The 15030-nt window shown below is 73.0% G+C and overlaps 2 protein-coding genes and 10 non-coding genes across 12 annotated transcripts; 6 read left to right on the plus strand and 6 right to left on the minus strand.

Annotated features, from left to right (window-relative positions):
- The first annotated feature begins 1461 nt into the window (after positions 1–1461).
- Positions 1462–5142, plus strand: LOC122918885 (collagen alpha-1(I) chain-like). Its single transcript, XM_044267808.1, has 6 exons — positions 1462–1796; positions 1978–2652; positions 2810–3030; positions 3143–3769; positions 4182–4246; positions 4306–5142. Exons 1-6 carry the CDS (start codon positions 1462–1464, stop codon positions 5140–5142), a joined length of 2760 nt encoding a protein of 919 aa, XP_044123743.1.
- TRNAE-CUC lies at positions 1826–1897 on the minus strand. The gene has a single exon. It is a non-coding gene; the product is annotated as a tRNA-Glu (tRNA).
- Positions 2203–2274, minus strand: TRNAG-UCC. The gene has a single exon. It is a non-coding gene; the product is annotated as a tRNA-Gly (tRNA).
- TRNAD-GUC lies at positions 3102–3173 on the minus strand. The gene has a single exon. It is a non-coding gene; the product is annotated as a tRNA-Asp (tRNA).
- On the plus strand, positions 3733–3815 carry TRNAL-CAG. Its single transcript has one exon. It is a non-coding gene; the product is annotated as a tRNA-Leu (tRNA).
- A 357-nt stretch (positions 5143–5499) lies between the features above and the next one.
- On the plus strand, positions 5500–5570 carry TRNAG-GCC. The gene has a single exon. It is a non-coding gene; the product is annotated as a tRNA-Gly (tRNA).
- A 3336-nt stretch (positions 5571–8906) lies between these two features.
- LOC122918886 (basic proline-rich protein-like) lies at positions 8907–12590 on the plus strand. The gene is made up of 4 exons (XM_044267809.1): positions 8907–9241; positions 9485–11217; positions 11630–11694; positions 11754–12590. The coding sequence occupies exons 1-4, from the start codon at positions 8907–8909 to the stop codon at positions 12588–12590; spliced, it is 2970 nt and encodes a 989-aa protein (XP_044123744.1).
- TRNAE-CUC lies at positions 9271–9342 on the minus strand. The gene has a single exon. It is a non-coding gene; the product is annotated as a tRNA-Glu (tRNA).
- On the minus strand, positions 9648–9719 carry TRNAG-UCC. The gene has a single exon. It is a non-coding gene; the product is annotated as a tRNA-Gly (tRNA).
- Positions 10550–10621, minus strand: TRNAD-GUC. The gene has a single exon. It is a non-coding gene; the product is annotated as a tRNA-Asp (tRNA).
- Positions 11181–11263, plus strand: TRNAL-CAG. Its single transcript has one exon. It is a non-coding gene; the product is annotated as a tRNA-Leu (tRNA).
- A 357-nt stretch (positions 12591–12947) lies between the features above and the next one.
- TRNAG-GCC lies at positions 12948–13018 on the plus strand. The gene has a single exon. It is a non-coding gene; the product is annotated as a tRNA-Gly (tRNA).
- The last annotated feature ends 2012 nt before the right edge of the window (positions 13019–15030 follow it).

Genomic DNA, 15030 nt, shown 5'->3' on the forward strand with positions numbered 1-15030 from the left:
CGCCTTGGTCCTCTCCCACCACGGGGGGCCTCCAGCTTTCTCGCTCGCCACCGGGCCCACTCCCCACCACTCGCCGCTGCGTGCTGCTCCTGCCCGCCTCCAGGCTGCATCCGTCCCCCCCTGCCCCCCCACCCCCGACCCTTCTACCCCCCACCCAGCTCTCACACTCAAGGCCGGCCGAAGGTCTCCGCCTCCCGCCCGATCCTCAGGCGCACTCCGCCTCTGTGCCCTCCCGTCCCTCCCGTGTCATCCTCCCGCACAGGTGTGCACACGTGCCGGGCAAGGCGCTGGGCAAGGGGCCCCTGCCGCCCCGAGCCTCTGCGGAGACCCCGCCCGAGTGGCCAGCCGCAGTCTCCGCCGGGTCCCAGCACACCCACCATTCCTCGCCCCGCACCTGCCCCACCAACACACACACCCTTGCTGCTCCCGGACCTCCCCTCTTTCTGGGATCCTTTCCCCCTGTGCCCTCACCCCCGTGGGAGGCCACCCAGGGCAGCCAACACCTGCATCTTGCCCCATCCCCCACCGCTGAGGACTCGACCCCCAACCCCGCACACCCACCCACCCCCACGCGAGGCTGCTGAGGGGCCTTCCTGGGATGACGGGAAGCATCTGGACGCCCACAGGGGGGGCTCCTTCCCACCGCTGCTCTGACCTGGGCCCGGTCCTGCGGGGGTGGGCGGCTGCGGCAGTTGGGGCCGGCACACGGACTGTCCGCTGGGGCTCTGTAGGGAGACCCTCCCCGAGCAGACAGCAAACCCTCGGCGGACGGGGTGGGTGCGGGTGCTGGCGGGAAGGAGACTGTGCTCTGACGGAGCTGGAGGAGCACCCGGACCAGAGGACACCCCGGGCCCGGGGTGGAGAGGGCAGGAGGAGATGCGGGCTAGGTGTGCCCTGACGCGCCCGTGGGAAGGCCTGAAAGGGTGGGGGCTGGAGGGGAAGGGAGGCGTTGCGGGGAACGCGCTTGTCACTTTGCCTTGGACTCAGGTGACTGGTGTCGCCATTCAAAGGGCGTGTTGGCCCCAAGCCCACCCTGCGAGTGTCCGGTGGGCCTCCACCTTCTCGCGGCGGCTGGGCTGTTGGGTTCTCCCCGGCGGCCTTCTGCACCTCCCCGCTCTCCAACCTCCACTGCCCGGGGGTCGGGCTCCCAGGATGCGCCCTCATTCGCTTTGCCCACTCCACGTGCCGGGCGCTGCGGTGCGCCTCTCGTCTCCCATCCCCGCTGGAGCCCGCCACCCAGGTGACCCACCACCGCCGGCGCCGGGGAGACGCCGCCAGCCCCGGGGGTGGCCGGTGGTGGGGAAGCCGGCCCAGCGGTGGCTGGCCCGAGAGGGGGCAGGGAGGGAGGGGACCAGGGGCTCCAGCAGGTGACCCGACTCCCACTCCCACCGCCCCCTCCTCTTCAAGGCACCGACGCCGCCAGCTAGCACCTCAGGATGCAGCAGCAAGGGGTCGCTCGTCATGGGCGGCCCCGGTGCCGCGGGAGAGTCCAAGCCCCTGAGGCGGCCGGACGTCCGGGCGTCTGTTGGTGGCCCCTCCGTGGGGACGGAGGCGGCCGCGTCCTCTGGGGTGGTGGCCGAGGGGGAGAGGGGGGTCGCGGGGGGAGGTGAGCGTCCAGGGGAGGCGCGGAAGTCCCAGCCCACCTGCGAGGCCAAAAGGCTTGGCCCGGAGGAGGCGACAGGGCAAGGCTTGGGCTGGACGGGGCGGCTGGCCTGGTGCGGGCGCCCTGGCCACGGGGCCAGGGAGAAGCCATGGAGCTTGGGCCAAAAGGGGGTGCGTGCCGAAGCGCTGCCGAGGTGGGTAGGCCGAGAGGAAGAAGAAAGGCTTCCCTGACCGGGAATCGAACCCGGGCCGCGGCGGTGAGAGCGCCGAATCCTAACCACTAGACCACCAGGGAGCGTCGGGTGTCGCGCCTGGCCCGCACCTCCTCCACCCGGCGCCTCCATACCACCCACTCGCCTCTGCTTGGGCTCCAAGGCCCCTGCCTGGCCACCGAGAGCCACCCGCCCGCCCTGCCAATCCACCTGCCCCGCCGGCAGCGCCCTCAAAACGCCGTGCGCCTCCTCCCCTTCCACCGCCGCTCAACCTGGGGACCCGCTCCGGCCTCAGCACCTCAGCACGCCGGCCTCCCGCGCTCCGGGCTCCCGGCTGCCACCGGGCCTGGCCACCGGGGTCCTGGAGACGTGCAAAAGGTTGGCCAGCTGCGTTGGCCGGGAATCAAACCCGGGTCAACTGCTTGGAAGGCAGCTATGCTCACCACTATACCACCAACGCTGCACAGCCCGGGCCGCCCCCAGACGCACGCCCAGGGTTCGGCCCCGGCGTCTGCACCCGCTCTGGTCACCGCCTCTGGTCACCGCCTCGGCGGCCCAGCGCGCCTCGGCCCTGCCCCGACGACCCGCCCATCCACAGCGCCGCGCTGCCGCACGGGCCAGCAGCGGCCGCCCGCCGTCCCACCCGCGCCAGCCCCACGCGGCTGGGCGGCTCCGTGGGCCCGCCCGCCTGCCAACCGCCTCTGGGGGGCGCTGGCGCCGCCCGGCCGCTCCTGGTACCACCCCCCACCCCCCACCCCCCTTTTGCCGGCCGGGAAACCCCGTCCCCCGAGATCCGCGTCCTTCCGACCACGTGCTCGCCCCCGGCGTTCTCCACAGGGTGCTGGGGGAGGCCACATCCCGCGCCCACGGAGGACCCGACACAACCGAGGCCCCCCCCCCCGGTACCCCGCGCCCCGCCCCGCCCCGCCCCGCCGCGTCCCGTCAAGTCCCGTCCGGTCCCCTCCGTCCGGCCACGGCCCCCGCCCCCGCCCCAGCCGGACCGGGCAGCGTCGAATCACCGGGGAGCCCGGGGCGGCCGGCCACTCGTCAGGCGCCCTGGGCACGACGGAAGGCCCTGGCTGGACTGTGGCGAGCCCGCAGGCGCGCGGCCCCGACGCCGAGGAACGCAAAAGGGTGGCGGTGGTGGACGGGGAGCAGGCGGGCGGCCGTCGTGGCCCTGGCGGCCTCTGGCCGCACGCTGGAGGAAGGAGGACAAGTGCGCCGGAGGGGCCAGCGTTCGCACAGAGCGGGGGCGGCGCCCGCGGCGCCCAAAAAAGGACGTCTGGCCTCCCCGTCGGGGAATCGAACCCCGGTCTCCCGCGTGACAGGCGGGGATACTCACCACTATACTAACGAGGACGGCGGCGGCCATCCGGCCGCCCGACCCCTCTGCGCCTGCCTGCCCACGCCTACCCCTGCCCTCGACGCCCCGCCTTCCATCGGCGCCCGCCGCCTGCCGCACCGGACCCGACCCCAAACCAACGTCGTCCGCCATCCCAGCAGCCCCACTGCCCGACTCGGGGCGGACCCCGCACCCGGACGCCCGCCCAATACTCCCCGGGCGCCGCGGCCTCTGGCCTGCCAGGCGGGGATCGCGCGGGGAGAAGCCGCCCCACAGGACAAGCGAGGCTGCGACCAGGAGGACGGGCGCCCACGAAGGGCAGAGGCCGAGGAGGGCGAGGGGGAGGAGCGGGGGGTGGGGTGGGGCGGGGAGCTGCCAGAGAGGCGGGCCCGACGCCGCCCTCTGGGTGCGCGGTCGGGGCTGTGCGAGGGCGGAGGCGCCAGGCGAGTCGGCGGGCTGTGCTCCCGCTCGGCGGCGGCGCGCGTCCCCTCGCTGGCGCACACACGCCGCCGCCAGCCTGCGGCAGCCTTGGCGCCGGGTCCCAGCCAGGCGAGCGGCGACGCGCTCAGCCCCGTCGTCAGGATGGCCGAGCGGTCTAAGGCGCTGCGTTCAGGTCGCAGTCTCCCCTGGAGGCGTGGGTTCGAATCCCACTCCTGACAAGCCCACCTTTTGGCCTGCCCTACCAGGGCACGGGACCCCAGCGGGCCTGGACCCCGCCCTACGGCAAGCCCTGTCCTTGCCTGACGGGCCGCTCCGGCCTTGCACCCCAGCGCCAGGGGCCCAGGGCGGAGCTCCGACGCCTCGACCCTCCGCACCACAGGCTTTGCGCGCACTCGCCCTCCTCCACCCACTCGCGCGCCCTTCCCACCTGATCCCACACCCGCAGGCCCGGGCAACTTGGCAGCACCTCCCTCCTCACCTGCTTTCCGAGGGCTGCGTTCTCGTCCCTCCCAGGGGCCCCTGCAGACCAGCGGCGTGCGCCAGTGCCGAAAGCCCTCCGCCCGCCGACCTCGGTTCTCCCCCAGGCTCGTGCCCGCATGAACAGTGCCTCGCTCTCAGAGCCGTGCGCCTCCGCCACCGGGAGCAGCCGGTGGGACCCCCTGTCCTTTCCCCACGGCCCCCATTCCATTCTCGCCACACCCCACTCAGGTGGCCCGCGCCGCCCACGAGCCTTTTCCACCTGGACGCCTTCCCCTGGCCACACCTGCCTGCCTCCGGCCGCGGACCCAGGTGGCCCAGCCACCTGCTGGCGGGCCCACCACGCGGCCCTGCCGTCAGTGGGCCTGGCCCAGGAGTCCAACCCGGCATTATTGCTCCTCCCCCGAGCGCTGGGCGGAAGGAAGCCCTGCATCCCCAGGCCTCCCACCTGGGCGCCCCAAGCCCGGCCCGCCCGGCCAGAACCCGAGGACCCCAGCGCGCTCCCTCAACGCGCTCCCTGTCCGCCAGCTAGCCAGCAGCGCCTCCGCCAGCGCTCCTGCCTCTCCACCACCGGCCCGAGTTGGACCCCCAGGGAGAGCTCCCGGCCAGAGCTCAGACACCTCGCTTCGCTCTCCTGGCCTCAGCGGTACTCGGCGGCGCCCGCGGCGCTCGGGGGCCTCCATGTCCTATGCACGACACGCGTGCGGCGCGCACGAGCCCCCGCAGACACCCACCCCACCACCCACACACCCCCACCCACACTCCCGCCACTCCACGGCACCCCACGTGCGCACACACGGCCGCGGCTCCGTTCCCCAGCCCCGCGGGATCGCGCCCACACGGCCCGGGCGGGAAAGCCATCCGCCAATGGGCCTTTGGGGTGGGCGGAGAGTAGCTGCCCAAGGGAACGGCGGCGCTCAGCGGCACCTGCCCCAGACGATCGCCCGCGGTGGGTGGTGTTGGGGCTCTGGCCCGGCTTCCTCCGGCTCCTGGCTTCCGCGGGCGACCCCGGCAGGGCAGCGTCTGGCGGCGGCCCTGGACCAGGGAGAAAACGCAGGAGGAGCCTAGTCCGCCTCCGTGCGCCTGTGCCTCGCTCCGCCCGTCTCCGCCGCGGCCGCCGCTCCCAAGCACTCTAGACGTGCATGCAGCCTCCCCTCCGGATCGCCCGGCTGCCTCCTGCCCCAGCGGAGCGGGATGCTATCGGGACAGGCGCAGGCGCTGGCGCAGGCGCAGGCGCAGGCGCTGGCGCAGGCGCTGGCCCTGGTCCTGACCCCGGTCCTGGTCCTGACCCCGGTCCTGGCCCTGGCCCTGGTTGGCCCTGGCCCTGCCTCTGGCCCTGGCCCTGGCTTGGCTCCGGCTCCGGTTCTGGCCCTGGCTGTGGCCCGGACCGGTGTTTGGAGCCGTCGGTTGACCACCACCATCGGTGCATGGGTGGTTCAGTGGTAGAATTCTCGCCTGCCACGCGGGAGGCCCGGGTTCGATTCCCGGCCCATGCAGCACGCCGTCGTCCCCTTTTGGCCCAGCGGCTACAGCGCGCATAAGGGCACGCGCGCCCGCGCCCGCGCCCGCGCCCGCGCGCTCCCGGCTTCCTCTCTCCCAGGCTCGAGCCCGCTGGCCTCAGCCGGCTCCGCTCCTTCCGCGAAGTCCCGCCCCTGCCTCTGCCCCGACGCCCCTTCCCTTCCTCTCCACTTGGCTCCCCCTGGGGACCAAACTCTACCCACTCCCCGAGGACCCTGGCCCCTGGCCCGCCACACGCTCTCCTTGCCCCTTTCCTCTTCAGGACCCTCAGCACCCCGCTTCCCTTCCGGCCCTGCCGCAGCTCGCCCACGCGGGCGCCACGCCCCACCTCCACGCCTTTCGCCACACTTGCTCGCTCCCTGCATCCCTCCACCCACGGCTCCAACGTTCTCCTCTTGGCACAACCAGGAGCCATGAACTTGCCACCCCTAGCCCTGATACATCCCATTCTCCCGCAGGGGCCCTCACAAACCCTTTAGGGCGCACCCCGGACAGCCTCCCCACCCCCACCCCCACCCCCGCCACACACACACTCCGCGCCCTGCGCTCTGTATCCTTTCTCTGCCCTACTTGGCCCCCGTGTGCTTCCCACTCCCCCGCGCACACAACGCTAAGACCACCGCCAGCACCAAGCTCCCCCTCCACCACCGCCACCGCCAACCTTCCCCTCTTGGCAATAGCAGCAGCCCTGGCGGCAGCAGCGGCTCCACCAAGCCCACCAGCATAGCGGCGCCCGGACCACTGCCAGCACCAGCACCAGCACCCCTGCGGCCGCCACCGCCGCCGCCACCAGCAGGACCAAGTCCACCGCCACCACACCGCCACGGGCTCCGTGGCCAACAGCGCTCAAGTCCTTCCCCATCACCGCCACTCCCACCGACGCCATCACCAAGAGTACCACGTCCACCTCCAGCGTATCGCCTCGGGCATCATTGCCAACGGCGCCCAAGTCCTCCGCCGTCAGTACGGCCACCCCGCGCCCCACCGAGTCCACCACCCATCCCCAGGACCAGCCGCGGCAGGACCTCGTCCACTGTCGTCACACCGGCTCCGGCACCAGCACCCAAAGCACTGACGTCCTTCACCGTCCCCGCCGCCATCAGCGACACGACCGAGCCCACCACCCGTGCGCCAGCATGGGCTTCGTCGCCAGCAGCCCCGAAGTCCTCCTCCTCCTCCACCACCACCACGCCCCCGGCACGGACAGCATGGCCCACAGTAACGACGTCCGTCCCCGTCCCCGTCCCCGCCACCGGCGAAATCGCCGCCGCCGCCCAGACCTCCGACACCACCACCACAGCGGCCCAGGGACCGTCACCGATGGACGGCAGACGTCCACCACCACCATCCTCACCAGCAGCGGCGGCAGCACCCGGTCGTCCACCCCCAGCGACACAAGGACCAGCGCAGCCTGCGCCTCCACCGCCACCAGCCCCTCCTGCCCCAACAGCCCCACGCCTGTCCCCGGCCTCCCCACCCCCTCCTAGCCAAGTCCTTCTCAGGGGAGAAAGGGGAAAAGATCCAGCGTCGCCTTGGTCCCTTTGGCCTCTCGGAACCCCAACCCCAGGACGACCCCCGATACGTGACTGGCCGTCCCGGTGACAGGCGGTTGCGATCTCCCCGGGGGTGCATCGACCCACCGGCACCCCCCGGCCGCCCGACCCCCGCTTGGCCTGGTCCGAGACCCGGTCCGCTCCCTCTCTCTCGGTTGCCCTTGCCTACCGGCCCGCCGGCCTGCCTGCTTCCCACCCACGCCCCTCGTGCGCCACCCATTGGCCCCACGCCACCACGCAGCACAGCACAGCACAGCACAGCCAAAGCAGAGCAGTCTTCGCCGGCCCCCACACCTCCTCCGCCTTGGTCCTCTCCCACCACGGGGGGCCTCCAGCTTTCTCGCTCGCCACCGGGCCCACTCCCCACCACTCGCCGCTGCGTGCTGCTCCTGCCCGCCTCCAGGCTGCATCCGTCCCCCCCTGCCCCCCCACCCCCGACCCTTCTACCCCCCACCCAGCTCTCACACTCAAGGCCGGCCGAAGGTCTCCGCCTCCCGCCCGATCCTCAGGCGCACTCCGCCTCTGTGCCCTCCCGTCCCTCCCGTGTCATCCTCCCGCACAGGTGTGCACACGTGCCGGGCAAGGCGCTGGGCAAGGGGCCCCTGCCGCCCCGAGCCTCTGCGGAGACCCCGCCCGAGTGGCCAGCCGCAGTCTCCGCCGGGTCCCAGCACACCCACCATTCCTCGCCCCGCACCTGCCCCACCAACACACACACCCTTGCTGCTCCCGGACCTCCCCTCTTTCTGGGATCCTTTCCCCCTGTGCCCTCACCCCCGTGGGAGGCCACCCAGGGCAGCCAACACCTGCATCTTGCCCCATCCCCCACCGCTGAGGACTCGACCCCCAACCCCGCACACCCACCCACCCCCACGCGAGGCTGCTGAGGGGCCTTCCTGGGATGACGGGAAGCATCTGGACGCCCACAGGGGGGGCTCCTTCCCACCGCTGCTCTGACCTGGGCCCGGTCCTGCGGGGGTGGGCGGCTGCGGCAGTTGGGGCCGGCACACGGACTGTCCGCTGGGGCTCTGTAGGGAGACCCTCCCCGAGCAGACAGCAAACCCTCGGCGGACGGGGTGGGTGCGGGTGCTGGCGGGAAGGAGACTGTGCTCTGACGGAGCTGGAGGAGCACCCGGACCAGAGGACACCCCGGGCCCGGGGTGGAGAGGGCAGGAGGAGATGCGGGCTAGGTGTGCCCTGACGCGCCCGTGGGAAGGCCTGAAAGGGTGGGGGCTGGAGGGGAAGGGAGGCGTTGCGGGGAACGCGCTTGTCACTTTGCCTTGGACTCAGGTGACTGGTGTCGCCATTCAAAGGGCGTGTTGGCCCCAAGCCCACCCTGCGAGTGTCCGGTGGGCCTCCACCTTCTCGCGGCGGCTGGGCTGTTGGGTTCTCCCCGGCGGCCTTCTGCACCTCCCCGCTCTCCAACCTCCACTGCCCGGGGGTCGGGCTCCCAGGATGCGCCCTCATTCGCTTTGCCCACTCCACGTGCCGGGCGCTGCGGTGCGCCTCTCGTCTCCCATCCCCGCTGGAGCCCGCCACCCAGGTGACCCACCACCGCCGGCGCCGGGGAGACGCCGCCAGCCCCGGGGGTGGCCGGTGGTGGGGAAGCCGGCCCAGCGGTGGCTGGCCCGAGAGGGGGCAGGGAGGGAGGGGACCAGGGGCTCCAGCAGGTGACCCGACTCCCACTCCCACCGCCCCCTCCTCTTCAAGGCACCGACGCCGCCAGCTAGCACCTCAGGATGCAGCAGCAAGGGGTCGCTCGTCATGGGCGGCCCCGGTGCCGCGGGAGAGTCCAAGCCCCTGAGGCGGCCGGACGTCCGGGCGTCTGTTGGTGGCCCCTCCGTGGGGACGGAGGCGGCCGCGTCCTCTGGGGTGGTGGCCGAGGGGGAGAGGGGGGTCGCGGGGGGAGGTGAGCGTCCAGGGGAGGCGCGGAAGTCCCAGCCCACCTGCGAGGCCAAAAGGCTTGGCCCGGAGGAGGCGACAGGGCAAGGCTTGGGCTGGACGGGGCGGCTGGCCTGGTGCGGGCGCCCTGGCCACGGGGCCAGGGAGAAGCCATGGAGCTTGGGCCAAAAGGGGGTGCGTGCCGAAGCGCTGCCGAGGTGGGTAGGCCGAGAGGAAGAAGAAAGGCTTCCCTGACCGGGAATCGAACCCGGGCCGCGGCGGTGAGAGCGCCGAATCCTAACCACTAGACCACCAGGGAGCGTCGGGTGTCGCGCCTGGCCCGCACCTCCTCCACCCGGCGCCTCCATACCACCCACTCGCCTCTGCTTGGGCTCCAAGGCCCCTGCCTGGCCACCGAGAGCCACCCGCCCGCCCTGCCAATCCACCTGCCCCGCCGGCAGCGCCCTCAAAACGCCGTGCGCCTCCTCCCCTTCCACCGCCGCTCAACCTGGGGACCCGCTCCGGCCTCAGCACCTCAGCACGCCGGCCTCCCGCGCTCCGGGCTCCCGGCTGCCACCGGGCCTGGCCACCGGGGTCCTGGAGACGTGCAAAAGGTTGGCCAGCTGCGTTGGCCGGGAATCGAACCCGGGTCAACTGCTTGGAAGGCAGCTATGCTCACCACTATACCACCAACGCTGCACAGCCCGGGCCGCCCCCAGACGCACGCCCAGGGTTCGGCCCCGGCGTCTGCACCCGCTCTGGTCACCGCCTCTGGTCACCGCCTCGGCGGCCCAGCGCGCCTCGGCCCTGCCCCGACGACCCGCCCATCCACAGCGCCGCGCTGCCGCACGGGCCAGCAGCGGCCGCCCGCCGTCCCACCCGCGCCAGCCCCACGCGGCTGGGCGGCTCCGTGGGCCCGCCCGCCTGCCAGCCAACCGCCTCTGGGGGGCGCTGGCGCCGCCCGGCCGCTCCTGGTACCACCCCCCACCCCCCACCCCCCTTTTGCCGGCCGGGAAACCCCGTCCCCCGAGATCCGCGTCCTTCCGACCACGTGCTCGCCCCCGGCGTTCTCCACAGGGTGCTGGGGGAGGCCACATCCCGCGCCCACGGAGGACCCGACACAACCGAGGCCCCCCCCCCGGTACCCCGCGCCCCGCCCCGCCCCGCCCCGCCGCGTCCCGTCAAGTCCCGTCCGGTCCCCTCCGTCCGGCCACGGCCCCCGCCCCCGCCCCAGCCGGACCGGGCAGCGTCGAATCACCGGGGAGCCCGGGGCGGCCGGCCACTCGTCAGGCGCCCTGGGCACGACGGAAGGCCCTGGCTGGACTGTGGCGAGCCCGCAGGCGCGCGGCCCCGACGCCGAGGAACGCAAAAGGGTGGCGGTGGTGGACGGGGAGCAGGCGGGCGGCCGTCGTGGCCCTGGCGGCCTCTGGCCGCACGCTGGAGGAAGGAGGACAAGTGCGCCGGAGGGGCCAGCGTTCGCACAGAGCGGGGGCGGCGCCCGCGGCGCCCAAAAAAGGACGTCTGGCCTCCCCGTCGGGGAATCGAACCCCGGTCTCCCGCGTGACAGGCGGGGATACTCACCACTATACTAACGAGGACGGCGGCGGCCATCCGGCCGCCCGACCCCTCTGCGCCTGCCTGCCCACGCCTACCCCTGCCCTCGACGCCCCGCCTTCCATCGGCGCCCGCCGCCTGCCGCACCGGACCCGACCCCAAACCAACGTCGTCCGCCATCCCAGCAGCCCCACTGCCCGACTCGGGGCGGACCCCGCACCCGGACGCCCGCCCAATACTCCCCGGGCGCCGCGGCCTCTGGCCTGCCAGGCGGGGATCGCGCGGGGAGAAGCCGCCCCACAGGACAAGCGAGGCTGCGACCAGGAGGACGGGCGCCCACGAAGGGCAGAGGCCGAGGAGGGCGAGGGGGAGGAGCGGGGGGTGGGGTGGGGCGGGGAGCTGCCAGAGAGGCGGGCCCGACGCCGCCCTCTGGGTGCGCGGTCGGGGCTGTGCGAGGGCGGAGGCGCCAGGCGAGTCGGCGGGCTGTGCTCCCGCTCGGCGGCGGCGCGCGTCCCCTCGCTGGCGCACACACGCCGCCGCCAGCCTGCGGCAGCCTTGGCGCCGGGTCCCAGCCAGGCGAGCGGCGACGCGCTCAGCCCCGTCGTCAGGATGGCCGAGCGGTCTAAGGCGCTGCGTTCAGGTCGCAGTCTCCCCTGGAGGCGTGGGTTCGAATCCCACTCCTGACAAGCCCACCTTTTGGCCTGCCCTACCAGGGCACGGGACCCCAGCGGGCCTGGACCCCGCCCTACGGCAAGCCCTGTCCTTGCCTGACGGGCCGCTCCGGCCTTGCACCCCAGCGCCAGGGGCCCAGGGCGGAGCTCCGACGCCTCGACCCTCCGCACCACAGGCTTTGCGCGCACTCGCCCTCCTCCACCCACTCGCGCGCCCTTCCCACCTGATCCCACACCCGCAGGCCCGGGCAACTTGGCAGCACCTCCCTCCTCACCTGCTTTCCGAGGGCTGCGTTCTCGTCCCTCCCAGGGGCCCCTGCAGACCAGCGGCGTGCGCCAGTGCCGAAAGCCCTCCGCCCGCCGACCTCGGTTCTCCCCCAGGCTCGTGCCCGCATGAACAGTGCCTCGCTCTCAGAGCCGTGCGCCTCCGCCACCGGGAGCAGCCGGTGGGACCCCCTGTCCTTTCCGCACGGCCCCCATTCCATTCTCGCCACACCCCACTCAGGTGGCCCGCGCCGCCCACGAGCCTTTTCCACCTGGACGCCTTCCCCTGGCCACACCTGCCTGCCTCCGGCCGCGGACCCAGGTGGCCCAGCCACCTGCTGGCGGGCCCACCACGCGGCCCTGCCGTCAGTGGGCCTGGCCCAGGAGTCCAACCCGGCATTATTGCTCCTCCCCCGAGCGCTGGGCGGAAGGAAGCCCTGCATCCCCAGGCCTCCCACCTGGGCGCCCCAAGCCCGGCCCGCCCGGCCAGAACCCGAGGACCCCAGCGCGCTCCCTCAACGCGCTCCCTGTCCGCCAGCTAGCCAGCAGCGCCTCCGCCAGCGCTCCTGCCTCTCCACCACCGGCCCGAGTTGGACCCCCAGGGAGAGCTCCCGGCCAGAGCTCAGACACCTCGCTTCGCTCTCCTGGCCTCAGCGGTACTCGGCGGCGCCCGCGGCGCTCGGGGGCCTCCATGTCCTATGCACGACACGCGTGCGGCGCGCACGAGCCCCCGCAGACACCCACCCCACCACCCACACACCCCCACCCACACTCCCGCCACTCCACGGCACCCCACGTGCGCACACACGGCCGCGGCTCCGTTCCCCAGCCCCGCGGGATCGCGCCCACACGGCCCGGGCGGGAAAGCCATCCGCCAATGGGCCTTTGGGGTGGGCGGAGAGTAGCTGCCCAAGGGAACGGCGGCGCTCAGCGGCACCTGCCCCAGACGATCGCCCGCGGTGGGTGGTGTTGGGGCTCTGGCCCGGCTTCCTCCGGCTCCTGGCTTCCGCGGGCGACCCCGGCAGGGCAGCGTCTGGCGGCGGCCCTGGACCAGGGAGAAAACGCAGGAGGAGCCTAGTCCGCCTCCGTGCGCCTGTGCCTCGCTCCGCCCGTCTCCGCCGCGGCCGCCGCTCCCAAGCACTCTAGACGTGCATGCAGCCTCCCCTCCGGATCGCCCGGCTGCCTCCTGCCCCAGCGGAGCGGGATGCTATCGGGACAGGCGCAGGCGCTGGCGCAGGCGCAGGCGCAGGCGCTGGCGCAGGCGCTGGCCCTGGTCCTGACCCCGGTCCTGGTCCTGACCCCGGTCCTGGCCCTGGCCCTGGTTGGCCCTGGCCCTGCCTCTGGCCCTGGCCCTGGCTTGGCTCCGGCTCCGGTTCTGGCCCTGGCTGTGGCCCGGACCGGTGTTTGGAGCCGTCGGTTGACCACCACCATCGGTGCATGGGTGGTTCAGTGGTAGAATTCTCGCCTGCCACGCGGGAGGCCCGGGTTCGATTCCCGGCCCATGCAGCACGCCGTCGTCCCCTTTTGGCCCAGCGGCTACAGCGCGCATAAGGGCACGCGCGCCCGCGCCCGCGCCCGCGCGCTCCCGGCTTCCTCTCTCCCAGGCTCGAGCCCGCTGGCCTCAGCCGGCTCCGCTCCTTCCGCGAAGTCCCGCCCCTGCCTCTGCCCCGACGCCCCTTCCCTTCCTCTCCACTTGGCTCCCCCTGGGGACCAAACTCTACCCACTCCCCGAGGACCCTGGCCCCTGGCCCGCCACACGCTCTCCTTGCCCCTTTCCTCTTCAGGACCCTCAGCACCCCGCTTCCCTTCCGGCCCTGCCGCAGCTCGCCCACGCGGGCGCCACGCCCCACCTCCACGCCTTTCGCCACACTTGCTCGCTCCCTGCATCCCTCCACCCACGGCTCCAACGTTCTCCTCTTGGCACAACCAGGAGCCATGAACTTGCCACCCCTAGCCCTGATACATCCCATTCTCCCGCAGGGGCCCTCACAAACCCTTTAGGGCGCACCCCGGACAGCCTCCCCACCCCCACCCCCACCCCCGCCACACACACACTCCGCGCCCTGCGCTCTGTATCCTTTCTCTGCCCTACTTGGCCCCCGTGTGCTTCCCACTCCCCCGCGCACACAACGCTAAGACCACCGCCAGCACCAAGCTCCCCCTCCACCACCGCCACCGCCAACCTTCCCCTCTTGGCAATAGCAGCAGCCCTGGCGGCAGCAGCGGCTCCACCAAGCCCACCAGCATAGCGGCGCCCGGACCACTGCCAGCACCAGCACCAGCACCCCTGCGGCCGCCACCGCCGCCGCCACCAGCAGGACCAAGTCCACCGCCACCACACCGCCAGGGGCTCCGTGGCCAACAGCGCTCAAGTCCTTCCCCATCACCGCCACTCCCACCGACGCCATCACCAAGAGTACCACGTCCACCTCCAGCGTATCGCCTCGGGCATCATTGCCAACGGCGCCCAAGTCCTCCGGCGTCAGTACGGCCACCCCGCGCCCCACCGAGTCCACCACCCATCCCCAGGACCAGCCGCGGCAGGACCTCGTCCACTGTCGTCACACCGGCTCCGGCACCAGCACCCAAAGCACTGACGTCCTTCACCGTCCCCGCCGCCATCAGCGACACGACCGAGCCCACCACCCGTGCGCCAGCATGGGCTTCGTCGCCAGCAGCCCCGAAGTCCTCCTCCTCCTCCACCACCACCACGCCCCCGGCACGGACAGCATGGCCCACAGTAACGACGTCCGTCCCCGTCCCCGTCCCCGCCACCGGCGAAATCGCCGCCGCCGCCCAGACCTCCGACACCACCACCACAGCGGCCCAGGGACCGTCACCGATGGACGGCAGACGTCCACCACCACCATCCTCACCAGCAGCGGCGGCAGCACCCGGTCGTCCACCCCCAGCGACACAAGGACCAGCGCAGCCTGCGCCTCCACCGCCACCAGCCCCTCCTGCCCCAACAGCCCCACGCCTGTCCCCGGCCTCCCCACCCCCTCCTAGCCAAGTCCTTCTCAGGGGAGAAAGGGGAAAAGATCCAGCGTCGCCTTGGTCCCTTTGGCCTCTCGGAACCCCAACCCCAGGACGACCCCCGATACGTGACTGGCCGTCCCGGTGACAGGCGGTTGCGATCTCCCCGGGGGTGCATCGACCCACCGGCACCCCCCGGCCGCCCGACCCCCGCTTGGCCTGGTCCGAGACCCGGTCCGCTCCCTCTCTCTCGGTTGCCCTTGCCTACCGGCCCGCCGGCCTGCCTGCTTCCCACCCACGCCCCTCGTGCGCCACCCATTGGCCCCACGCCACCACGCAGCACAGCACAGCACAGCACAGCACAGCACAGCACAGCCAAAGCAGAGCAGTCTTCGCCGGCCCCCACACCTCCTCCGCCTTGGTCCTCTCCCACCACGGGGGGCCTCCAGCTTTCTCGCTCGCCACCGGGCCCACTCCCCACCACTCGCCGCTGCGTGCTGCTCCTGCCCGCCTCCAGGCTGCATCCGTCCCCCCCTGCCCCC

This window comes from Neovison vison, chromosome 10, assembly GCF_020171115.1.
Source record: "Neovison vison isolate M4711 chromosome 10, ASM_NN_V1, whole genome shotgun sequence".
Classification (NCBI taxonomy): domain Eukaryota; kingdom Metazoa; phylum Chordata; class Mammalia; order Carnivora; family Mustelidae; genus Neogale; species Neogale vison.

Bases quoted from the DNA above. Each gene is read 5' to 3' on its own strand.
- LOC122918885 (XM_044267808.1), top strand. From the start codon at position 1,462: ATGGGCGGCCCCGGTGCCGCGGGAGAGTCCAAGCCCCTGAGGCGGCCG. The intron at 3,031-3,142 runs GTGCGCCGGAGG...CCCGCGTGACAG, and splicing joins CGCTGGAGGAAGGAGGACAA to GCGGGGATACTCACCACTAT. The intron at 3,770-4,181 runs GTCGCAGTCTCC...GTTCTCCCCCAG, and splicing joins GTCTAAGGCGCTGCGTTCAG to GCTCGTGCCCGCATGAACAG.
- LOC122918886 (XM_044267809.1), top strand. From the start codon at position 8,907: ATGGGCGGCCCCGGTGCCGCGGGAGAGTCCAAGCCCCTGAGGCGGCCG. The intron at 11,218-11,629 runs GTCGCAGTCTCC...GTTCTCCCCCAG, and splicing joins GTCTAAGGCGCTGCGTTCAG to GCTCGTGCCCGCATGAACAG. The intron at 11,695-11,753 runs GTGGGACCCCCT...CACCCCACTCAG, and splicing joins TCCGCCACCGGGAGCAGCCG to GTGGCCCGCGCCGCCCACGA.